A 27,140-nucleotide genomic window follows, 5' to 3' on the forward strand; every position below is an offset into this window, starting at 1 on the left:
TATACATTAGTATACGTTTATTAATCTTGTCATTTATGTCATGAATAATGAACTGTTCAAATTAAATTAATAAGCCTGTACATTATAACTGTTGTTATTTTTATTAGCGAATGCTTACTGTTAATTCTGAAACTGCCAAGAACGGATGCATACTTGATAGCATTATCATATTGCTAGGAATATGTTACAATGTATATCAGATCTTGAGAAGCTCTTTGGTATTTTTTTCCGATAAATTTGTTGGTAGATTACTGGAATCAAGGTGAATGATTACAATTTATTTCTATTGTATTTTTTTTTTGACGATTGAAATTGATACTTTTTATATTATATTAATAGTTGATCGTATATGTGAGCAAATTATTGAATTTTAAAATGATACTTAAAATATTGACGGCGTGACTGGTTTAAGTTTTTATCATTTTTTTAAACCATTGCAAACCACTTTTGACCGAATTATGTATACTTTACTTTCTATGTATCTGATTTCTTTACTTAAAAAATATATTTAGAATGCGAAATAATTTAAACAAACGTTTTGTAAGACGCGCTAATAAATTAATCTAATTTTCTATATACATATATGTAAGTACATTCACATACATATTATGTATGTATGTATATGTAGATTAAATGTTAACTTCTCACATAGCATATCGATAAGTGTGCCTCAAATTTAGTGACATATCTCACGTGTCTTATCTTTTGGAATGTAATAAAAATGCACATTGATATATAGGTTAATAAACGTATGAAGATCGAATTCCAAAATATAAAAGTTCATTTGATAATATAGTAAAAAAATATGTCTTCCGATTTCACGTCGACGATTAAAATAACTAAAAACTATCAAAACGATGTGCCTTACGAGTCGAATGGTACTCAAGTGAAAGCCACTAAAGTTTATTTGAATCCAAATGACAAGAAAACCTATTTCGGAAGTCCAGAGACGGTGACCAATGGTCATAATTCTCCAGAGCAAGATGTACAAAGTCCCATGAAGTTCCGGGACGATCCCAAGCCTTACGATAGTAGCTATACTAATAAGTATTCAGATTTTAAAGAGGACTACGACCCAGACTATAAAAAAAATGAAAATGTTTATTGGAGAGATCCAGAAAAAGAAGCAAAATTGAAGAAGGATTTCTATATAAACCATAAAAAAATAAGCGAGGAAGAGTACAATAAGTATTTGGACAAGGAGAATTTGAGGGAAAAGAGTCTTCTAAGAAGAATATCTCAAGAGGACGACATACGGGACAAGGCCAGACAGTATTACGAGCAAAATACAGCAAAAAAACCAACACGTACTGTATCGGAAATATTTTCAAAAAGAACTCAGACTCTAGATCGGTCAAATTCGAAAGATCCAACACGTACTGAATCATTCTACAAAAAGAGTCTAGATAGACCTAACGACGCAACTCATACTTTACCCACGACCAAAAGCGAGAGGAGCCATATTGAGGCTACAACACCTAAAATGTCATCGATATTGAAAGCCAATAGCGACTACAACCCTGTATACAAAACGAGACAAACGAGCTACCCGAGGAAGGACAACGACGTAAACGACAACCAAGAGAGTGCAAAAAAACCAGAAGTTTACTTTACAACAGCGTCGAAACAACCTACCCAAGAAAAGAGCAGTGTTAACGATTTCAAAGTAGCTAATTTCAAGCCACTTAAATCTTTCGGCGATGATGGATACTCATACAATACCGAACCTAAAATTAAAGTTGTCGAAACTAGGAAGAGTTACGAAAGTTCAAACATCACTTCATCAAATCCAGATAAAAAGACGAATTTGACAATAAAAACTAATAAAAAATACTATGATGACGATGAGGAGTTCAAGGATTGCATTGATCACTTTTCAAACGGTCAAAGCACCAACAGTAAGCGTTATTCTGACTCAGATTTCCGAACTCCGACTAATTCAAGTCCCACTAAGACTTATTTCGACTTTGACGATGTGTTCCATCCGACCAACGCCACTAATGGAAAGACGCAGCCCAAGTCTACTTTTGATTTTGAAGTCGGTCGTCAAGATGCTAATTATTCGAGCAAATTCGACATTCTTACTGACAGACGGTATCCTGAGAGCGGGCATGCTGACGAGGAGAAGGACACAAGGTGCTCAGACTTGATGAATATGTATTACGACAAGAATAGACTGTCTCCGACAGTGAAAGACGTTGGACTGGCGCCGTCGAGGATACCTTGGACTTACAATAAAAAGGTATTTACATTGTACAATAAAGAGCTATTATCCATATGTTGTAGGTAGTTGGGTACTATTATTAAATTTAAAATTATACTATTAAAGGAAGCTAACAGTTCTGCCCTGTATGCTTATGGATTTCCAATGATTTAATGATTAAATTGACAACTTCGATTGAAGTTCTGACTATGGTTTTATAATAAAAGTTGTAAATAAAATTTTATATTAAAAATTGTGGATTTGCATAGCGGACGAACATATGTACATATGTATGTATGTGCAAAGCAGACGTCGTCCGTTCGTTTTTTTATGGGAGTCCTTCGATCCCGGGCTCCGATAATATCGAAATCACATTCACGGTATAATGTATTTTACTGTGAGATGGTATACTAAATTTGACGGTTATACAATATATTGAAAACTGTCGAATCGTATGGGGAACAAATACTCATTCAGCGTACCACAGTCATTTTATTATGGGAGCCTTCAATCCAAAGCTCCGAGCCCTTCTGAAATCGGGCTAGGGCTTAAGTTGGAGTATTTCGAGATTTTGGTGATCTGTGGAGTTGAAAACTTTGACTGTGCATGGTGGTTAAACATACGCAAACAATAAATTTAGAAACAAACCCAAATGATTGAAGATTAGGTCAGAACTAAAAAATTGTTATTTATACACACATTGAATACATCAGATGCCCATCTTTATAGACACGTGTAGGAGCGTATGATACTCAATAAAATTATATTACCGGCTGTTTTTGGGTTGACATTTAAGTCATAATTTCTAATGTATGTACACACTCACATGTGTGTTTTATATAATCAGATGCATTAAAACCGGTGCAACTGGACCTATACTTACACACACATACACACATATATATACATATGTAGGTATATGTATGTAGACAAAAAATGATCCGTCTTTTCGTTTTCGTTGAGCGAGTGCGTAGAAATAAATGGTAAAGCAGTATCGTTTCTGTATGGAAATTTTACCGGACTGGCAAGTTTACCAATGCTGCTACTGCAATACGTTCAATTATATCAGGTGTTAAGAACTCGTTTCACCTACGGACTGCGGATGTTAGATAATAATTAGACCGTCTCCGATAAGATGCTGTTTCTAAAATACAATTTTAGATCATTTTTTTTAATTCATCTGTTGCTTTTCGGAAGCAATGTAATCGAAGAACGTGATATTTTTTTTAATTTCTAATTACCGCCACATGCGATGTTCTCATTACGGATGATTTTTTCGTGTTTGATGATTTTTTTGAAATAATTAAGAATACTCAGTTCATCGATAGCAAAGATGTACATATGTTATTCTTTTTTTTTCCTTGATCTCCGCATGACGTGGATCGTGATATCTCTCAAATGAATTGTCGATTCTTTCTTGCTTTTATTTTTTTCGGCGTTTCAAAATCGAAGAAGCCAGAAAAATAATTTACCCAGTTAAAAATATTGTTTTCTTCTCCGTCCATCCACTCTTTTGTTCACTTCTAAGTACTCTTTTTGCCTTTGAAAAAATACGTTCAAAAACTTCTCAGACAGACATTTACAATTATATAGTAAAATACACAGCTCATTCAAGGGAATTTATCACACTTCCTGTAACTTTATTATGTACTAGTTGTTTTACCTGGGTTCGCTCGGTATTTGTAATATCGGGAATCGGAACTGAAACAGAAATCGAGAATCGGTACTGAAATTGGAACTGGAAATTGGAATTGAAATCGGAACTGAAACAGAAATCGGTTATCGGAACTGAAATCGAAATCGGGAATCGGAACTGAGATCGGAATCGGGAATCTGAACTGAAATCGGAATTGGGAATTGGAACTGAAATCGGAACCGGGAATCGGCATCGAAATCGATATCGTCGTTATAGAAAAATAGAAAAAATTGAATTATATGAACGAAATACGAACCAAAACACATCTGTTACAAAATCTCTTTCGAAATTACATATTGGATATATTAGATGGTTTTTTCGGAAAGGATACTTCTCCCGTAAATTGGAATGGAGAAACGAATACTTACTTTTGAACAAATGATTGAATTTGGCTAAAATCGTTATCTACATATGTACATATATGGAAACTGTCCCAATAAATTGGCCAGATAAAATAAATCATAAACTTAAGCTTGAAGAATGCTGATCTGAATTTTATCTTATATAAATTTAATCAAAATTATAGGAATTAACACAAAAAAGAAATTCATAACCTATGGGTCGCAACCTAAAAGCGAGTCGATTGTTATGGATCACGAAATATTTTCAACAGTAACAATACGTTTGAGATAGAATTCTCATTCTAAGTGAATTTTCAAGCAATTTGTCTACAGATACTTTTTCTGAACTAACTTAAATACATATGTACATATGTGTATGAATTAGCCCGAAAATGACCTTAGGTGTAGCTCGTGGAATATAGCATCAGCGTGAGATTTTCTTTTAAAACTTATTTGAAGTCAAAGTAAGCTCAAAAATTGATTGTTTTTATATTTATTTTCGTGTTATTATTAAATCAAACTATTGCCCTAATTTGGTTCGCGGTTTTTTGATAAAACCTGCCATCAATATACATACATATATACATATTTTCTTTTTCGTATTATCTAAAGTGTTCTTACTCCAAAACTTCTGTCGGAATTATTTGCATTTATTCAACATACATACCTATGTTGAGACAAATTTACGACTACAGCATCATCGGTAAATATTAATATAATTTTTTATGCTCATCATAAATAATATTCCAATTTTGGTAGTGATTTTTTGACATTTGAACAGACGACGAGTGTACAGAGCTATGTAGCTCGTGGGTGTTTGATTTGAATACAACTTGGATAATGTCGATTGTTTCTAGCGACAGTGGGACGGAAATTGTGTCTTCGGCTCAACACCCACAAGAGTGGGTGTTATTAAATTAAATTTTCAGTGAGTCTATCGAAATATCGGTGGGTGATCTCAGCTTCAGGTGAAAAGCTTTCATTTAAATTGTGTATAACCAACCGTGCACACAAATCACGATTGGAATAGTTTCGTTCATACACAATACGGAATTCAGCTGACTCCAATTTATTTTAAAATCTGTGTCGTGTTTTAAATGTCAATTTTGCAATACGTGTTAGTTGTCTATTGTCAAAGTGAATAATGTTGTCATGACAATGCGTAACCGTTCAGCTCTAAGGTCATAGGTTTGCTTTGTCGGCCTTTTAACCTATCTGCTTCATAGAAAAACGTTTTTTAATTATGAAATGTGTCAGTGAGAGACCGCGGTGGTTGCTCTAGCTGCATTGGACAACCGGAACAGTGTACATGGACCACCTAGAAATTGATCACAAATTGATGTGGCGTTTGTGAACGGCCAACGTGACAAACCAGAGTCACGATACGGCCAACGAACTATTATTCATAATCGAGTAGGCATTTTTTAACCATTGTTTCTCAAAATACAGTACTTGAATATCGATTTAATAGTCGTGTAGTTCAGATAAGTGCAATTGAATTCAAGCTGATATGGAACTGCAATAACGCATTCGCTCAGGTACAATTATAGTTGCACAGAATAAAAGCATCATGATGCATTTATTATGATGACATTTTTGTCGTACTTGATTTATTCATTGGTGTAAAACTATACAAATTATAGCAATACGATTCACAGTGTTATTATTCCAAAAAAATCATTCGGAATTGCTAAGTTTCGTTCAAATATGTTTAGGCATCGGATGGTGATGGATAATCCGGTTTTAATATATTATTAATTACTTGTTTGTTACGCAACTTAATGACTCTTTTTGTTCTTAATGTACTATTTTTGTGTTCTAAATTAACTTTACGTGTGCAATTACATATATGTATGTATGTTTTGTTTGAAAACTCATTGAACAAAACATACATATTGTAAAACTCATTGAACAAAACATACATATTATATAATATGTATGTATACATACATATTATACAAAAATTATCTGTGATTTGCTGGAAAAATATGCAAATTTTAATATTAATGTAAATTCAAATCTAGTCTAATAATGTTATTGTATTTTTAAGCTTAAGATTAATTAACCTTTTTTGTTGATTAATTTTCAGAACCGCTATTGATGTGGTTGTTTATTTTATATTTAAAAAAAAAACGCTTCAAAAATTAGTCGAAGCTTTGAGAGTCGGTTTGTGTAAAATTATCAGTTGAAAAAAATACATTTCCTTTGTTAGAATTGCATTATGGTCGTCAGATCGATTAGAAAGGCAATTTTGTTCGACATTTTGTGATGTCCACGTTGTCGAATGAGTTTCGCTCTAATTTTTCGAAATTATAATGTTTTAATGTAATTTCTCTCATTCTGGACACGCCAAGATATCATTGAGAGTAATTTTTGTGTTGTTAATCAAAATCGTATTTTTTACCATATATGTTTATGTACATATATATGTATTTAAAATCTGCTGAGTACATATTATGAGAGTTCACTTTTGGTGCGAAGATGAATGAAAAATTTTGCAAGGAGTTCGTTGTTACGTGACGTCACATTAACTGCTTCCGTTCTTTGTTTTTGATTTGCATTTTAATTAAAAAATGACCATTAACACGAGATCGCATATTAAATAATGTTATATGTAACTTGATTATTTCTCATCACGTACACATGAATACAGAGTAATAAAATTACCTGGATTTACGCCCTCTTCCGTGCTTTGAATCTTCATTTTTCAAAACTACAACATTTTATATGCTTGAAATCAAAGTATGATTGATTCATTTCCACTAAGATTTTTTATTATATGAAATTTAGATGACCTTGAATATTTTTTCATATGATAATTTTACTTTATCTATGTACGAAGTAACAATAGATGATGTTTGTGATCATGCGAAAATTCAAACTCGAGATTTTGACTGATTCGAACTTAAAATCGATCACTGATCACGTTTTCATGATCTAAAGAAACTGTGTGTGTGTGTCTGTGTATTTTTTGAACACCGTTAGTCCTATCGAAATGAAATTGGTTTCTGAAATACTAATTGATACAATGAAATTTTTTTCAAATTTATAACTTAACCGGAAATGGTTCCTCTCCTTATATGTATCCTCTTTTTTATGTTTTTGGATTCAATTATCTCCCAAACCGCTCAACGGATTCGACTGAAATTTTTTTATATGTAATAGAAATTATAAATTTGATACAATAATATTTTTTAAATATTTTACCTCAACAGGAAGTAGTACTTTTACTCTAGAGAATCCAGTATTTTTTTATTTTTCTCAGAATACTTTGGGTGTATTGAACTAAAATTTCATATCTAGAAGTTTAAGCTAAACAAGTTATATATAGAATTTGGTGAACAGACGTCAACCAAAAGTGGCAGTTCACTCTTATTCGATTTTTCTTTCACTATTTTTTTCAATCCTTTTATGACGACGAAAAAAGTGCGACACCTGTATTAGTACCCCAGAGATATTCAAAAATCAACACAAAAATGGATTTAAGAGTTTTACATAATAAATTAGGATAACGATTTAGTATTTATCAATTGTTGGTGTGACATGAGTTCAATGTTTTCATATATGTACATACATAGAATTTAAACTCATAGGATTTATAATAGAACAATGCTTTTTTACTTCTTCATTTGTGTTCATCTCATTACGGTCGATGTGTTTTGCCTCAGTTTCAATTCGAAATATTGAGGTCGTGCTCATCATTGAGCCAGGCGGAACGAGATGCGGATATTTACACGTCTTTCGGTAAAAGTGAGAACGCTCGACAGGAAAAGCGGGGCTAGATTTTGGTTGCCATTATGCCGGTGCCAGACATGAGTTCAAAGAAGTGATCACTTCTTTGAAGACTTTGCTCACACATTTGGTCACATATTGTTGTATCTGCCAGATATATGTATGTTCAAAGATTTGATCAACTAGGCTCGCGCAACTGGGCTTCGCGCAGTGTGGCAGGCACACAAACATTTGGACTTTTATCCCTTTGATGTGCGCTAAAAAACCGACACGGAACGGCAAAGCGTACTTAAGTGATCAAATATGTGACAATAGTATCAAATGCCCGTGCCACACATGTGAACACTTATTTGATCACATCTTTGTCTGGCGCCGGCATAATGTCAACCAGCATCTAGCCCCGCTTTTCCTGTCGAGCGTTCTCACTTTTACCCGTCTTTCACCACTATCATCACGATTTTTTCCCTTTCTTCCAAACTTCGAACGAGAAGGGAAATATGTAAGTACCTACCTACTGTACGAAATAAAAGATCGTACACTGTACGAATGCAGTCACTGTACGACGTACAGTGACTGCCTTCGGTATTTTTTTACGTTTATTATTCTCAACAACGATGATCGATGATGGAGATGTTGCAAATTAACATTTTGAAGCGCCTTCTATTGCGGTCGTTAACTAAAATATACATTAAAATTCATTACAAATACATGTACTATGTAGTATACATATATTTTTTTATGATTTCACGCTTAACAGGACTGAGGTAATTTAAAATTTAAAATGTTCATTGCTGTAATATGTCAAAATTTCGTTCTTTTTTTACGTCGTAAATAATATATATCTCTAAGAGTAAAGAGATTGAAATGGCAATAAGCGGGCCACGTATCTAGAAGACTGGATGAAAGGTGAAAAAGAAGTGCTAGAATCAGAGAAATGGTATAATACATTTCTCTCGCTAGAATGGTACCAGAGATAAGTAAAAGGGTGAATGTAAGACCGCATGGAAGATGGGTAGACGAAATTAGGAAAATGTGTGACGTGAGATGGATAAGAGTTGCGCAAAACATAGGCGAGTGGAAGCATGTTGGAGAGGCCTTCATCCAACAGTGGCTGTAAACGATGATGATATTATTTGGGAATTTAAATCATTCATTAAAATCAATATGGAAATAATAGACAAATTTCAAAAAATACATCGACGTTTATTTAAGGTCAACAATTCCACGAATGAAATGACGTTTAAGATAGATATCAAAAGTTTTTAGTTCAAATGAATTTGTTTTGTTCTTTTTGTTGATGTGATTTTCTAATATGAAAATTAGATTAGGTTAGAATTCTAAACCACCTATATTGTTACCACCACCAACCACCAACTGTCCATTAATTGAATGTATATTTATTTGACTTAATACACAAATTGTTATCATTTCTTTTAATTATGTCCAGAATCTCGGAAAAACAGAATAAATGTATTACAGGCCACCAGTATTTTTAAATATTGTTAATCGCAAAACATTGCGAAATATTTCTCCAAACGAATGAAATTGGACTTATGCCACTTTAAAATATAACGGCTCATATTTTAATTTATACTAATTCAATAATTCAATAAAAACAATTTATCAAATTATTTTAGCAATGATATCAATGCAGCTGTTCTGTTATTTTATCATTAAAATATTACGTTTCCAGATGTCTAAAATATCAATCACCATGTGTACGCAATTCACCCGAGGCTAAATACGGTCTGGTATTATAATCTGATCTAAATTGGTGCATTGAAGCCTTATGCAGTTATACTTTTCATTTCATATTATGTATAAAACTAGTACACACGAGCTACGCGAGCTGCGGTCTAAATCTCCAACTGAGATCATATGTACATACATACATACATACATGCATATATATGTACTTGTATATATTAAAAAAATAAAAATAAATAATCACACGCACTTCTTTCGTGTTTAATAATTATTTAGATTGAATTTAATTTGGAAATGCCTTCGAGTTAAAAAATGTAAACGTAAACGTCAGTGTTATATGATTTAAGTCACGAATATATTAAATATTTTTATAAGTAGAACTTAATGTAAAATAAAAAAAATATTGTCATTGATACAATTTTGGAAAGTGGTAATTTAAATATTTTTCTTTCCTCACAAATTAGTGCATAAGAAATTTATTTCTATGCCATAAATTATTTCAATTTGTTTATTCACCTAATTTGCATTGATGTTCAGAATCATAAATAAAAGATGAAAGTGCTAATTAAATTTTGAGCATAAAGAACATTTTATTCGCGCATTTCAATTCGTACATATTTATTGAATTTGTTAATTTATTCACGTTTGGCAATACGTATTTATGTACATATTTATAAATATTTACCTTCGCCCGCAATTTAAAGTGACATATGAGAGACCTGCTTTAACGACGCGCGTATTAGTGTTAAATTTTATCAATAGATGTCTCAGTACAAAAATTGTACGAAAATAATATTTTAAATTTTGAAATGAGGATTATTGTGGAAATTTATAACTGCATGCAATTAGAAATTTTAATATTTTATTTTTTTAATTTAAATTTATGACACAGAAAATTATGTAAAATTGTAAAAAAATTCGAATACATACATACATATGTATGTATAATACATACATACTTTGAACAAATTTCTAATATAAAATTATATGTTTTCAGGGTGTTATTATCAATGAAATATTTGACGGTCAACCATGTGACGACTGCCCCGAAACATGCAAAGGATTCAAACAACACCATTGGAGGTAATTACAAAACAATTAAATATTAAATTAAAAAAACATGTATTACAAAATTCACAAAAACATCTTCAGGGAATTTTACAACGAAACATTTGAACGATTTACGCCAATTGGTAGGTCGCCAGGTCGCCTTATTCAATTCGAAAATAATTCTACATATAATAAAAATGTCGCTTTTGACTCGGATTCGACGCGGTTGATGACCCGTTATGCGAACATAAATCTTTTAAGTTTTCCGAATGAAAAGAAAATGTGCTACATGATTTGAAAATCCAAACAAGAGATTATAGGAACATTTTCAGCTTGTGTGATATGTCGATTTATTTATATTTGGCAATATTCTAATTTCATAGGTGACACAGTCTTTTGGCTCGAAATAAAGTTTATCAGTTTGCATCGTTGTTGTCAGAATGATGCCATTAGCCAAATCAAACAGCGCCAGAGTAGGCGGGAGCGCCACTTCCGGTAGAAAGGCCGCTCCATTTCCGGTCACTGGCTCCTTGATACAACCCCCTCGAATGCACTCTGGTACATTTTCTGTTAAATTTGTAGGCTTTGCGATCTAAATTTCGAGAATTGATTGCACTGCAACACGTTTTATATTTACCACGCTTGCGAGAGCTCTAAATCAAAGTCTCCGACATTTTAAAAGAGCAACGAATGAAACATTTTCCCAGAAGAATTTTGTCAAACGTGAGCTGCGTTTTAATAAAGTGATTCAGAAGTAAAACATTTTATATGAATACGTAAGCTATATTTATTTCTAATGTGTACTTATGGATATAATGGACCCTTACTGAATTTCGGCTTATCTGATAACAATGTCAACGCCATGGCAAAGGCTCAGTTGTATCTTTTAAGCAGTGTGTTTCATACGTGTAATGCGATTGGTTTTATATACCTACATGTGTATATAAATTAATAATTTCCATATTAAATAATGTCATTTGACATAAACGACGTAGATAAGTGGAAAAGAAGTGGAATTATAGACTTTAGCCCTCAGGATCGTTACGATGAAAAGGAAGTACTCATAAATTTAAGGTTAGGTTTAGAAATATATGTACATATGAATATTATAAATACTAGAATGTATTTAAATAGTTAATGAATTTAACACGATTTTATTATAAGTAGGTAAGTATGTTAGTTACATATAATGTAATTTTATGTACACACCTACATATGTATGTATAAACATACATAGTCAGAGAAATGTTATAATAATAGAAGCGCCTTTACCAATACATTTCCTGTGTCAATTTGTCAACGTTTTCATAACTACAGATACACGCACGGAATAGTACCGGGGTCATCACATATTCACTACACAAATAAATAATAACATAACAAAAGTATTTTGATATAAATTTATTTACAATTTGAGCATATAGCGGTGTTGGGCGTTGGTAGCCAATCCGTTCTTTTCTTAATTGGCAGATTATTTTTATCCACTTTTTTTGCATTTGTCTGTCTTTGGGAACTCTTAAATTAACATGTAATGTATAGTTTCAACAAAAATATGTATATAATAAAATGAACGAATGTTAATATTAATTAAACTTAAATAATTGGTTATTAATATAATCGAGTATTCGGTGCCACCAAGAGAAATATTTTTACATTTATTTAAGATGAACATTGATTTTTAAGATTGAGGTTATGTTGCCTTACATTCGTTATCAGCATTTGTAATCTGTGCCACGTATATGTATATGTTTAGCATATCTGATCGACGGGGTTTACTCCGTTAATAGATGTTATCAATTGAGCAAACATGATAAAATTTCCTATATAATTATTAAATTTCCTTTATATTATATATTAAATAAATTTCCTATATGTATTTATTAAATTTCCTAAATATATTTATTAAATTTTCTATATGTATTTATTAAATTTCCTAAATATATTTATTAAATTTCTCTGGTATTTATATATATATATATATATATATATATATATATATATATATATATATATATATATATATATATATATATATATATATATATATATATATATATATATATATATATATATATATATATATATATTTGGCCTAAGCAGTGTGTTGTTTATTATTATGATAAACGGATTATTGGGTAAATTGCGATCGTACGCACGACAATCTTTGCCACAAAAATCTCGAATACGGAATATCTGGCACTCAAGTTCTCGTTAGTAAATTATTTCGCGTAGTAGCTTTCGATTGATGGAGCTTTTGGGTGCCAGAGGTTCCGTGATCAAGATTTTAGTGACGTGCGTGAGATCGCTTTTTGCGGCATAATCACCGAACCGTTTACTATATTCAATGTACATATGATGCATATGTATGTATGTATGTATATACATTGTATAGTCAGGTGAATCAGGTATACACACATATCTGCTAGTAATAAATGAAAAATTATTGTTGTTGCTAAGCGTTCAAATACAGTGCGAAAAATACATTTTTTATTACATTTTTTTTTTCGTCATGCGGTTTTATTTTTAGTTTTGGAATATTATTTTTGATGCACATATGTACATATGTATATATGTATGTATATTAATTTATGTACTACGTAAGTACATATATGTAGGTACTTAATCCCATATATTTTTGTCAACTTTGCTAAAACAAATGTGTGTGTATTCAAACTTTGTTCAACGTTTGCTCAGTGCTAAGTTAATCACCATTTTCTTGGTATAATTTGACAACAGAGGAGTTAATGACTCAGTTTATCTCGCGCGTCCGGGAAGTGCACGTCGACCTTTCAAACAACATATTGTACAAAATTTTGTATGTATTATGTATATTTTATAAATATGTATTACACAAAATACGATGAAAAACTTATCTTAAAAACATGCATACATATGTTCTATCCAATATCTATCTTATATAGTCTAGCTCTAGTCAACTTAAGCAATATTGATTACTATTGCGCAGAAATATTTCATTCTTCAGGATGGGGATTATTGTTGCAATTGACCTGACAAGCCTAATAATGTAACAAGTTCAAATAATGTACATAATGTGTTTATTTATAAAATAGCAACACGCTCATTAAAACAAATCATTGTTGCTATTTAAACAGCTGTTACCCGCAATGTCTAGTATCTGTCTTTCATTCATATTTAATCCCTCGTTTCAATCTAAATACAGATATACATATACATATGTATGTACTACAAAGGTTTCAATGAAAATTTATACTAATTCTTGAAATATGTATTTCAAAAACACAGACGTTGAAATTGGAAGTTTTGACGTTTGTATTTCGGTAATAGTTATGCATTCGCTGTTAATTTTGGATTCGCGTAATCCATCACGGTGCTATTGTTGGAACAGTCGTAAATTTTATATTTAACGATTGAAATTATTGCATTTCGATACGATAACAGTGAAATTGATCGTGTAGGTAAAATTGATTCCAGTTAAATAAGTTAACATAATCTGTGGGTTCTTACAATCCTTCCAAGGATTAACTGAAAGAAAAGCCTTTTATCTTTCTAGTAGATTGAATTCTGTGCTTTTAGTTTCTTTAGTGGATGAATAAGCTAAAAGTGTACTGAGGCATTTCCAATGAACGCAATATCTTTATTTTACTGTCAATTTAATGTTAGAGTTTTTACAATAATAAATTTCTCTGTGTAAGAATTTTAGAATAATTGTAAGTCACGTTTAGAATAGCAAATGTTTTGCATACAATGTGACTAGCACTGACTGGCATTCATTTTCAATCGTAAAATTCAAGGTGTTTCAAACTGAAGGAGAATATAGTAATTTACAGTCAGAAATCAATTGTTAGTTTTATGTGGTTCTTTTAATTTATTTATTTAAGTTTGAACCATTGCGACATTACAAGAGTCCCTATTGCGCCGCAATGGTCTTAAACAGGCCTGGGCAAACTTTTTGGATGAAGGGCCACATTAGAAATTAAAAATGAGCGGCGGGCCGCAAGTAAAATACTATTTTAGATATACATTATTTATTATCGTGAAAGGAATTAAAACATAATTTTTTTTTTAATTTCATATAAAAAAATAATTTAATTTGACGAATGAAACTGTTTTACATCTTTAACAGTTTTTTTTAATTTCAGGAGAAAATTTTGTAGTTGAAATTCTTAAAAAGCTTGTAAATTTTCATCTTTGATGCTTGATTGTAAAGAATTTTTATTGATATTCATGATTGAAAATGCTTTTTTACATATATGTAGGTTGATCAAAAAACCACCAGCATTTTTTGAGCAAAATCTCTAAGTTTGTCGAATTTTTCCGTATTAAGTGCGTTGTAAAATTTTTCAAAATTCTTCATAACGGTGTAATTCCCTTAAATCAGCATCCCACTGTGAATATATAATCTTAATTTATATCTCCGTCGATACGCTATCAATATATATTGCAATTGATCTCGTGTAATTGCCAAGCCTATATCACTTTTTCGGAAGTCGCCAAATCTTTATGGAAACTCACCACTTAAATCGTTGATAATTTCACCATATTCTACAAATTTATTTTCTGGTATCTTCAGCAATTTCATGGTTGAAAAGTGGTCTACCCGTTTAATAAATAAATGGTGATGAAACAGTCGTAGTTTTAATTTAAATCCATTCAAACTTTTCATCATATCATGGACATATAAATTTTCCCCTTGGAAGACTGTGATGAAGGTATTTAAATGTGTCACGATGTTCAAAGTAAATTCAAAATCACACAGCCAGTCATTATCAGTTAATTCGGAAAAGTCGATAATATTTTTCATTTTAAATAAAAATAGAACGATTTCTTCTTTTGTATCTCATACTCGCCGAAAAATTAAAAATTAAAAATACATTTTCGAATATTTTCCCTTGAACCCAGAGATCTCTCGGATTGTCGTTTTGCGGAGGCGTTAATTGCGCCATTGTAGATCTAGCAATAACAGTGCATGTACACTCGAATATATAATCGATCACGAAAATCCAACGTCCTTGTTCAATCGTGATACTATCTGAATCCAAAAAGAGATAATCAATAGCGCCGCGCTGTACCAAAACACGCATACGTTTATGAAATTTTATTATAATATTTCGCGCGTTATCTCGTTGATAGTGCCCGACCAGTTCTAGAGTCGATTACTAAAAACAAACACGCAGTGATATACAGATATATGCACACACACACACACACACACACACACATTATCAAATGTGTCATACGATAATGTAATAAGAAAACAATAATCGGTCGTCGCGTGAACGATGAATGGTTGCAAAGTTTAGTCAGTGTTGCAGCGGCTACGACATTGAGCCGACGGCTCGTGTTTCACATTGTTCACTGAGATACCGCAACTTCTTTTTAGAAGAATATCAAGCGTCGTGGTATATAAGGTCACTTGAGGGTCCTGAAACTCAGATAACAACCGGCGACGGAGACGGGTGAGGATGGGGATGTTGGAGTGCAACGAGATCCAAACTGGTGCTGATCCAGGCAGGAAGATGTCAGTTTGCGGTTTGCCCGACTGTCCTGGTAAACCGGCTCCTAGGAAGACACCCAAGTTTCCTTCCAGAGAGAGGAACTTCGCTGTGAGGAGGAAGAGGACCAACAACAACAGCGTTCTGGGCTACTGCAACTGCTCCTCCAACAAAGATGCCCAAAACGAAGTTCAACAAACGTGAGAATAGAGGATTTGCAACTGTCTCATTTATTTCTTTACATTTTTGTTTATTTAATTTAACACGTGGCTTATCATGGTGGTGATATGGTAATGTTGGTCGAAGTGAGAGAGCTCTGTTTTATCAGCTGGTGTGCGTCTTGAGTACAAAAAGCATTACGGTAGTTTAACCTCTGTCATTCGTTTCATATACGTATATAATATTATATTTAATTAACCGTTTTATCTATATATGTATATATATAAATACATAGATACATTTATATAATAATGCCGGCTATAATAATGTACTCTTATATTAAATTCACATTGAATATTAATATTTATACATATATGTATATTGTATTATTTTAGATATAATTGTATACTATCAAATAAAAATATTATATATATATATATATATATATATATATATATATATATATATATATATATATATATATATATATATATATATATATATATATAATCTACTGTTTACATTTTGTGTTAAATTAATAAATATCGTTTTTTAATCAATTTTGTTTTTTTATCAAATTGATATTGTAATATTTTATTATCAGTATAAATATAATAATAGTTGATCTTTGAAAAGATCGTTTTATCAATGAAACAATAACATCTTACTAATACTGGTGGATATGCAATAATACTAGTTAAGCGGAAGCAACTATGCCTAATATTTTTTATAAAGTTAATATGGGGATAATTGTAGTTTTATTTTATTTTTTAGTCCAATTCCTTTGCAATGATATGTATGTAGTATGTTTGTTTATAGTGTATGTATAGCTGTCAGATTGGAGCATATGGTATGTATATCATAATGGGTGATAATTAATTGAACTTTAACTTGGATCATATTAACTTTTATAAAAAGAGTGTACACACATAACAAATATATCGAACGAATAATATACTATTTAATTTTAGTTAATCAAATAATTTCAACATTCAAAAATAAGTACATGGGAAAAACTATTATCACTTAGTAATTTATTTGAACTTAACAACGAATACTTTGCAATTGAAAATAACTAATTCCAACAGAGTTGTTGCTACTGCCAACTTTGTATTAAAGTACGTTTGTACCCATTATCTCATTTTTTATCTGTCAATCTGAACGTTACTTTGTTAATTTTAACCGTGACTTAAGTACTTACTTAACGTTACTTTGTTTTTATTGATCTGGTAAACAAATTTATGTATAAATACATATATCTTATTGTTAGATATACTCGAAAAACAACAGATTTAATTATGGAACGGATAATTTAAATGAGATATGTAGAACTACATTTTTCACTTTAATTTTGATTCAATATTTAACTTTGTTCTGCTGCTGATGTGTTGACCGTCACTTGTGGAGTCGATATTAATGACTGACTATACGGAGTCGATGGTAATGACTAGTCACCGGACCCAGAAGGTGCCGCGTATTGTTCAAAGGTTGTAAATGCATTGTTAAAGGTTTGCCGAACCTTTTTTACAAAAGATTTACAACAAGGGAACAATGGATAGCCCTGTGACTATCCTACCTCTAGTAATGACTGACTAATTCTAACAGTAATAAGTTTATATACTCTTCTTTAAAACAATGAAGTGTTGAAGACACGTGTCGTACAATTTTGGTTAGTCAGTAAATTAGGTGTGCCACTAATCAATGGTACTACTTATTAATTTAGGTGTGTCAAAAATCAATGGTATATCTTATTAAATTAGGTGTGCCACAAATCAATGGTGTGTTTTATCCCTACTGGTTAGTCAATTACATTGATAAGCGAGGTATGTATGTACATAAAACTGGGTTGGGCAAAGTCCGGCACTCCTGTCTTTGATAAGCAAGATACATAACAATACATATACCATAGACATAGTTAGACATAGTGACGACTCGGAGCTAATCTGTAATGTCACTATGGCGAAATTGTAAGTTAATAAATAAATATACTATGATGACACGACAGGGACTATTTTTTCTAATCAGTGTAAAATTAGTTTTTAAAAAAAATATGTTTCCTTATGACCCTTGATAACTCAATTTCAAACAAAAAAAAATATCATTTTAATCCAAAAATATCTTAAAACTTTCAATTTCCAATTGAAAACTATTAACTAAAAGTTCATGATACTATGAAAAATTATGTAAATTAAAAGCGGCAAGTATTAGAATTTAATTTAAGGTGTACCAAGCGAATGGTATATATTTTTTATTAAGTTAAAAGTATTCAAAATAAAGTTAAGTTCCTTAATTTAAGAATTTAAGTTCCATGTACTTAGTGAACAGTGTGTGCCGTGGAAATCTACCTGTTTCTGTCGCACAGCATTACTTACGTGTACGGGAGCAGGATACAAGGGGACTAGTTGACGTCACATCAAGTCCCCTTATAGCCTGCTCGCGCACACGCAAGTAAAGCTGTGCGATAAAAACAGGTAGATTTTCACGGCACGCCACTGTTAGTGAATACTATCTAAATTAAAGTTGGATTATATTCCCATCATAATCATCTCACATGTTTTCTGATCACATGATAAATGGAGATGACCGAAGTCGCCACAATTACTCATACTGGATTGTACACATAATCCCACATAGTACATTGAATGTGAGATGCACTGTGCCTATAGATATCGGCAATTGGTTGGTGACGTTTTCATTTTAACACATGATTGTTATATATGTATGTATGATTGGGCCTGGTTAAATCTGATTTTATTTATTTACATATTAGCCTCAGAGAAATTACATAATACTCTAACGCGTCACTGTGACCAAATATGTAAGCATAATACAAATACATACTACAATATACATATATAATAAAATTAGCGAGACATCTGTGTTTTAGATAATAAATTTTTTATATCATATTCAAATAGTGGTGACATAGTGGTTTTTGCCAATTTGATGGAGGAACCGCTACAACAATAAAATCAGATAAATGGGCAAATTCTGATAGGAAACGATCGACTTGGAGTCACAAATACCCAAGTCTGACCAGCAGCATTAGGATTATACTCAGAATAAAGTCTTTTCAAACGCGGTAAAGCTCACGGGATTGAACCTTAGTATCAACGCAACCACCGAGCCATGATGCTGACATGGCTCGATGGTTACATGGCTGTATGAAATTACATCATATATACATATACATATGTATACAATGGGTCTACGTGACGAGACAGAATGTTAAATTACAGAAAACACAAATATCGGAAGGCAAAGATCGAAAATCGAAAGATCTTAAGTCGAAAGATCAAAAAAAAATGGTGCATGGTAAACGGTACATACTTACGTACATACTCACTTAATTTGCGCGAGCAGGATACAACAGGAACAAGAGGAACATGCTTTTCCTCCCGTATTCTACGCGCGCACATTAATACTGGAAGTTAGAATAATATGTATTAAGGAAATAATAGAGTAAATTTAGAACTGCAATGCGGTGCAATCCACGAAACGACTTCATTTAAATGACCCAGTGTAATTTACAAAATTAAAAACTTAATAGGTGTGCCGCGGTTGGCCTTTGAGCTGGCCTTCGTCGTACTACGAAAGACGTGCTCGGAGCTCGTAAACTTGTCAGCTCTGAGCTAATCAAATTTGCCCATCGCCACACTGTCCAAACCTAATAAAATTGTCTTTTGTTTGACGATCGTCAGATGAGAAATGGAGCCTGCTTGCTTCACATGTCGCTTGCCGTCGATTTGACAACCTTTCAAAATCTCGTACCGCCATCGATCGTCATCGTGACATAATATATGTAATACTAAAATAAAATTTGATGAATTACGTAAGTGTACAAAAATCACTTTCCACTGGAGATTTACGTCCACGCGACATACTGACACCCGTCAAAATCCTCACCAGAGGCTTTCATTATAACAATTTTTAATTTTTAAATTTGAAAGTTGACATGTTACATATAATATAACAGTCTAAGTGTACATCTCATTCGAATGTTCATGAACATACTAGTTTGTTCATACACGAACCAATCTGACCAGTTATACTGTACACAAAATAATAAATTGACAAATTGACTGGTTCGTTCATACACAAAGTATTGAGCATAAATTAATTCTCAATCGTTTGCTCCATCTTGCATTCTCCGTTTTCTATGAAATCCTGGGTTGATTTTTTAAAAAATAAATGGAAATGAAAATTATAGCAACGATGTAATGAGGTTTCCACAGGATTTCCCGTTTTAAATCCTCGGTGCTCTGACAGCTCAAAAATTTTGACAGCTAAAAGTTTCATGCGACACCTGGTGGGAATCTAAATATGTATTTGAAGATAGCTTTTGGCACTTAAAACTAAAATCAATAGTTAGTGTACCAACAAACTATTATGTTATTAAACGAACGAAGAATTAGCCTACTGCAAAGACTAATGAAGTGAAATATAGCATGCCTTCACTTAAACAATAGTGTATGTATACAATTATAATTTAACAAAGAATTGTAAACGGAATCAGTGAATGTCAGCATTTAAATTTCAACACGTCCAAAGAAGATTTTTACAAATATTAAACATACATAAATGTACATATGTACATACATACATACATTCGTTCCAACATATTTTTTTCCTCTGTTGATACTATATTTCTTCCTGTTATTATATTCTCACATCTATAGGAATCTCATTCAGCATTGTTTCTGCCATTCAATACAAAGATTCATTGCAAAATCATATTCAAGATTGAAGGGTCTTAAGGGCTAATTCGAGTGAAATAATCTGGGTGCGTTGGCCCGCACATCCCAAGCCAGGCTTCTGGACTAGCATACTTAATCCCCCCCCCCCCCCAAATTTAAATTAATAATCATTTCATCAATATTTTTTACAATTCACATTTAGGAGTAATAAGATTGAGAATCACCTGATAAGTGATAACATGCATATATTTTCACAAGTTTCAAATAAAAGTCATGGTGTAAAAATAATAGCTAAGGTATCACCGGCAAGTTACTATTTGAACATAACTACGAAGTACGAAGACGAAGGACACATCTCAATTTCGTAACAAATTAAAAAAATTATATTTCGGCGCTGGGCCCCAGGGCTAGAGCCATGGCTGTCTCCCCGATGCCCGGGCCATGGATCAATGTATAATATTATATATGTACTATACATACCCTTCCTGTTCCATAAAATAATCCTGCCGTTTCGCATTACGTAAAGCGTGAAACTCAAGTTTGAAGTTTGAAAATTGTGTCAAACTCATAGATGAGATAAAATAAATAATAATAATAATAAAAAGCCAGCAGCGTGGCTCGGTCGTTAAGCTTCTGCTTAACACTGAGAGGCGCCGAGTTCGATCCCTTGAGCTGACCTCGATTGAAAAGAATTTTTCTGAGTATATCTGTAATGCTGCTGGTCAGACCAGGATTTGTGACTCCTGGTTGATCGATTCCTATCAGAGTTTGCCAATTTTCTCTGATTTCATTGTTGAAACGATTCCCGATTAAAAATTGGCTAAAAATCCTTCCTACCCACTATGTCACCACTATTTGAGTATGATTAATGTAAATATTACAATAAAAATGTATGTACAATTCATAGATGTCTCGTTAATTGTCGAGTTTAAGTCAGTGTCTCGTAATTTAGCGACTTATATAATAAAAAAATGCTGTATTGTTTGTAATTTGGCCAGGAAGGCGCATTGGGGTTTACCTGTAATGCCTTCCTGGTATGAAATAAAATAAAAATTAAAAATTAAAAAAATAAAAAATAAATGTCTGCTTTGTCTTCCAATTTTATTCAATTCAATTCGCAGTTTTATCGGTTGAAAGATGTTATCCGAACCAATTCCATTACGCTGTCTATCTTTTGCGACCTTTCAGTCGCCGTGCCTTCTCTTGCTTCCTTTTATTTTAGTTTCACTACTGAAATCAATGTTAAGGTTAGCTTTGACTCCATCAATTACGTGGAAAGCTTTTATTTTTAATTTTCAATTAATCCCAAACTTTGATGAGTGTTAGCACGATACCCCACACGAAATTGGATGTTGAAATCGCAATATGTTCGCACCAAGAATTTCCTTCGAGGAAAGCACACACGTAAAAGGGGGAAATATAGTGGGGAAGACGTTCACACAAAGCCCCATAAACTGCAGTGCTCGTAATGAGATCGTTTGATTTTATTATACCCCGCCCACAGCCCTTAGCAAGAGGAGGGTTATTAAACTCTCCAAACCAATCAAAGCGTACATATTTACAAAATATATCTATAATGCACCATACATACAACAATGACCGTAGACATAAATACATATAATACGAATATACAATCAATCTACATATAATAATGAAATCTAAAAGTGTCATGTTGGATATAAATACTTACATACATTGTAGATGCATGTATGTATGCATGCGAAGATAACATCACCTCATTATTCGGTGTACTGGTGCGACTGAAAATGATTATTATCGTTGATATATTTCTTGTGACCTGTCACGGATATACATATATGACCCTTAAGTTTCTCAGAGCAAACGCACTGAATTCGAAATATGAAGACAGTAATGGTTTTATCATGGTCGTAAATACAAATATACCACCTATACGGACAACAATGCAAGTGAAAGTGCTTTGTTTTGATTATTGTTTATATGTTTTTAGTTTTTTTTTTTTTGACTTTTCCAAACGATGCTCTTCGAAGCGTCGCAAATCGTGTCGGTGATCTATCATTGTTTCATAATTTATGATTATTCTTATATGCGAAATTACATATTACGCAAAAATATTATCTAAAAGTGAATTTATGGATATTATTTTGGCACGAGTTAATGAACTCTTTTTGGACTTAAACGTGTTTAATATCTAAATATAATATATTACCGACGTATCTTTGTGACGTTACCGGTTTGCGTCACAGCTGCGTACTTTTCATGTACTTTGTTAGTAAAAAATACGTATGTGGTGGTATCCATATATTATAAAAATAAATATATTAGCAAATTTTCGCGCGAGTACACAAATAAATGATTCGTCATATTGATTGATTAATGCTTGATTTTTCTTTCTAATAAATGAACCCATTTTATAAAATGAGGAGATGTTGAATGCGATCATCTGAGGTTAAATAAAATAATACTAGTTGAAGCACGTAAAAGAAGAAATGTTTATCTGTGGCCGTCTTATAAGTAATACGTGGAACAAATTTTAATGCACTGTACATACACATGTATGTATGTACATAATGTAAGAGCTCGGATGTGGCCTGTGTAAAATAATTTTTTTTTTGCACTGAAAATGAACTTTATTGACTTTTGGAGAAATATGCTTAATGTATGTATGTATGTACATATATGTGTTTTATTGTAATACTCACATTTCTGTGCTATGTTATTACATAAGTTACAAATATTTATATGTATATCATTAGCAAACATGTCATGCAAGTACATGTATGTTTTTGTCCAACGATTATGACTCATTGATGACTTTTATCATACTATTTTCTTGGTAATTAGTCGAATCATAGATTATCAATATTTTAATAATTTTAAATCATAGAATTACAGTTAAACTAAGAACTGCAGAAACATTTTGTATGTGTTCGTAATTTTTTTATCTAAAATTCAATAAAATGTAGATATATTCTCTTGATAAGTATTAGTTCAATATTTTAAACATGTGACACGGATATCTGGCCATGCAAGAGGAAGATTTCCGTGTCCATTCTCCGTCAGGTTTGATTTTGGTGACAGTTTTTCGTGCTGACAAGTTTAAAAAGGTTGAAGGTTTTCATTTGAATAAAACATCTACATACATATGTTCAACACTGTTTGAAAAATAATAACGCTGCTTTCATTTACATCAGATATTCTTTTATACATACATATTTTATACATACAGATATTCTTTTATACATTTTATATATATGCGAAAAACTTATACCTGTGTTATAATTAGAGGTAGGACCGGAAGCGTGCCGTTTATTGTTCAATTGTTGTAAATGCTTTATAAAAAAGGTTCGGCAAACCTTTAACAATGCATTTACAACATTTGAACAATAAACGGCCCCCTCAGGGTCCGGGCTTTAGTTATAATTATGCAAGTGTACCAGCAAAAGGGTTAAATAAGCACTGATTCAGGGATCACAAACTAAGTTTACAAAGTTTGTTTCATTTTATGTCTAATGTACAAACGAAATGCTATAAACGTCTTTCTCTTCTTCTATATGTGCGTTAATTCGCGTACAAACAAATTGATTGTACTATCGTAACTGATTTTTATTTCCATATTTCCAAAGTCTCTATTCGCATGCAATAAAATAACTGCGTCATTCACACAAAAAATACTTACATAGCAGCTACTGAAGTACATATACTATGAGTTTCGTCTGGTCGGCGCGCCTGGAATAAATATTTATTGTAATTAGCAATCAGTCGCCAATTGGTCGTCAGCAAATTAGAACAGTTTTGACCAACCTGGTCAATTTTATACACTATACATACATTATGTTATAAATTGATATCTGCAACCAATATCCGAACATAACTTAAACATATATGTACACACCCGGCAGAATTCAAATGAGAATAAAAAGACCGTGTTCGCGCGTGTGCTATTCTTGTATTTATCTATTCTGTAACATAATCGCATAAAATGCGTTGTATGACTAGTGAGATGGTGCTGTTTATTTTACTGTTTTTTTTGTATGCATATCCCCGACCGACTAATTGAATCAAACAAGACCGTGTATTGAAAGGTGTTAACTATACTTTATTTGTGCCTGAACTCACCTGAAATATCAGGTATCACATTGTGGTCACGTTACCAGCTACCGGCACTCAGTACTGCGTGCAGATCAATCGTGCAATATTAAAGTGATTTGAAATATGTATTGGAGAATTAAAATGGTTGTTTGCAACTTTTCTAGGAACTTCGAAACGAATTGTATCGAAAGTCTATCTTATTGAACAAAAAATTTGCACCTTTCAGTGCGAAAAGAATAGTCTATTCCTTAAAAACTGTAAAAATGCATCCGATACGAACTCGTGACCAATTTGGTTATTGAACCAAATCGGCGAACTTCAATGTAATATATATACATATGTATACTTACATGTAATATACACTTAAGCCACAGTGACGACAATTCTGTAATATCACCATGGCAAAATTGTAAATAAATATCTATAAAACATATGAGTCACCGTAATTTTGCTGTATACCATGAAGAATTTTTTTAAATCAAATTTTGTTTTATAATATACGTAAAAGTAATGCAGGAAATTTTGTGATCACAAATTTTTTTTCCTAAAATAAATTAGAAAATATATACATATGTATATAGAAAAAAATACACAGACACCCATACTAGAACACATATGTATACATATACACACTTTTTCTAGATCATGAAAACGTGATCGATTCTGAGTTTGAATCAGTCAAAATCTCAAGTTTGAATTTTCACATGATTACTAAACTTCATCAATTATTCTACGTACATAGATAAAGTAAAAATACAGCAAATTGTTTAAAATACAGAAAAAGTGCTGAACATAATCAATGTTTTTTTAGGCCGTTGAAATTTATTTGTGAAAGTGTATTCTATAAAAGATTTTATTCAATTTTTTGTCTGTATTTTTCGCCGACCACTTGAATAATTATACATATAATGGTCAAATAATTTAGATTCGATCCGTACAGATGGATGGACGCAAAACAGTCTCCATAGGAGGGCTCATGCTATACTTCTAATTATATTCTTCTCAGTAACGTCAATCAAACGATAATTTTACTAGTCAATTTAAAATTGTGCTGCCAAGTTTCACTTTCGCACGTCATTCTGGATGGACGGAAAAAAAGCGCGGATCGTAAATACATATTCCTCCCGCCGATCGATTTATCGAACATTCCGACGAAAATCTTTTCTATCGTAGAAATTGATCTATTGTTGAAATATTTGTATCTTTGAGTTCGAAAATCGTATGTGACAATTGTTGGGTGGTTTAACTTATATTCAGTGTAAGTTGCGTACCCCTGACTGGGATTGTCCAGTACAAGAAGCGACTCTGTGTCATTCGCGCGTTGGTTCCGCTAGTGGCCGGTGGCGCTGCACTCGCGAACGCTAATTTTGTTTTTTCTCAAAAGTCACAGAACAATAACATAACTTCTGAGTGAAACTTGTTCAGAATTCAGCCGAGGACTCCCGAGATTCGATTGTAAAGTGTCGTTTTGTGTTCGGTGCAATATTTCAGCTGTTCGACTGTGTTAAAAGTTAAAATAAAAAACTTACGCAAAACTGTGTAGTTCGCGCCAAAAGCGCGTGCTCGAAATTCGGTCGTAACAACGTTCCGTTTGTCGACCGTGACCAATTAGAAGCTTTTTTTTAATTGTGTGCATTTTGATCGTTTGAAAATGTGTTTTACCGTCAAGTATTAATTGTCTGCTAGTGTTAAGTTCGTAGTTACATATGTACGTTTATTAAATTCGTCAAGATGATACATATGATAAGGTTTCCGAAGGTTTCTGGAATCCCTTTGTTCAAAATTAAACTTAAATATCATTATAAATAAACTTTGGCTAGTAATACGATAGAATATTGTCGAGAAAAAATAAATGCAATTTAAATAATAGCGTGTAATTGGATTTTTGGATCTGAATATTGTCCAATGAATAAATAGCAAGTCAAATAAAAGCGATAATAAATGAAATTGTTCACCCCACGAAAAAATTTGCAATTCTGACTATTCTGACTTAATGATAAATTGAACCTG

General features: G+C 32.2%; 1 protein-coding gene across 10 annotated transcripts in view; it reads left to right on the forward strand.

Annotated features, from left to right (window-relative positions):
- LOC143918353 (four and a half LIM domains protein 2-like) overlaps nucleotides 1-27,140 on the forward strand; it is a 163,554-nt gene that overhangs the window by 70,438 nt on the left and 65,976 nt on the right. For 2 of the 10 annotated variants that reach the window (XM_077440243.1, XM_077440252.1), the window contains exons 2-3: nucleotides 797-2,242; nucleotides 10,677-10,762. In XM_077440243.1, the coding sequence (XP_077296369.1) occupies nucleotides 806-2,242; nucleotides 10,677-10,762 (1,523 nt within the window). In that variant the 5' untranslated portion in view covers nucleotides 797-805. Of the gene's footprint in view, nucleotides 1-107; nucleotides 263-652; nucleotides 2,243-10,676; nucleotides 10,763-11,603; nucleotides 11,804-14,729; nucleotides 16,404-26,442; nucleotides 26,586-27,140 lie in introns of those variants that run through there. The other 8 variants (XM_077440215.1, XM_077440224.1, XM_077440261.1 and 5 more) reach the window with 7 other exon arrangements.

This window comes from Arctopsyche grandis, chromosome 1 (genome assembly GCF_051622035.1).
Source record: "Arctopsyche grandis isolate Sample6627 chromosome 1, ASM5162203v2, whole genome shotgun sequence".
Classification (NCBI taxonomy): Eukaryota; Metazoa; Arthropoda; class Insecta; order Trichoptera; family Hydropsychidae; genus Arctopsyche; species Arctopsyche grandis.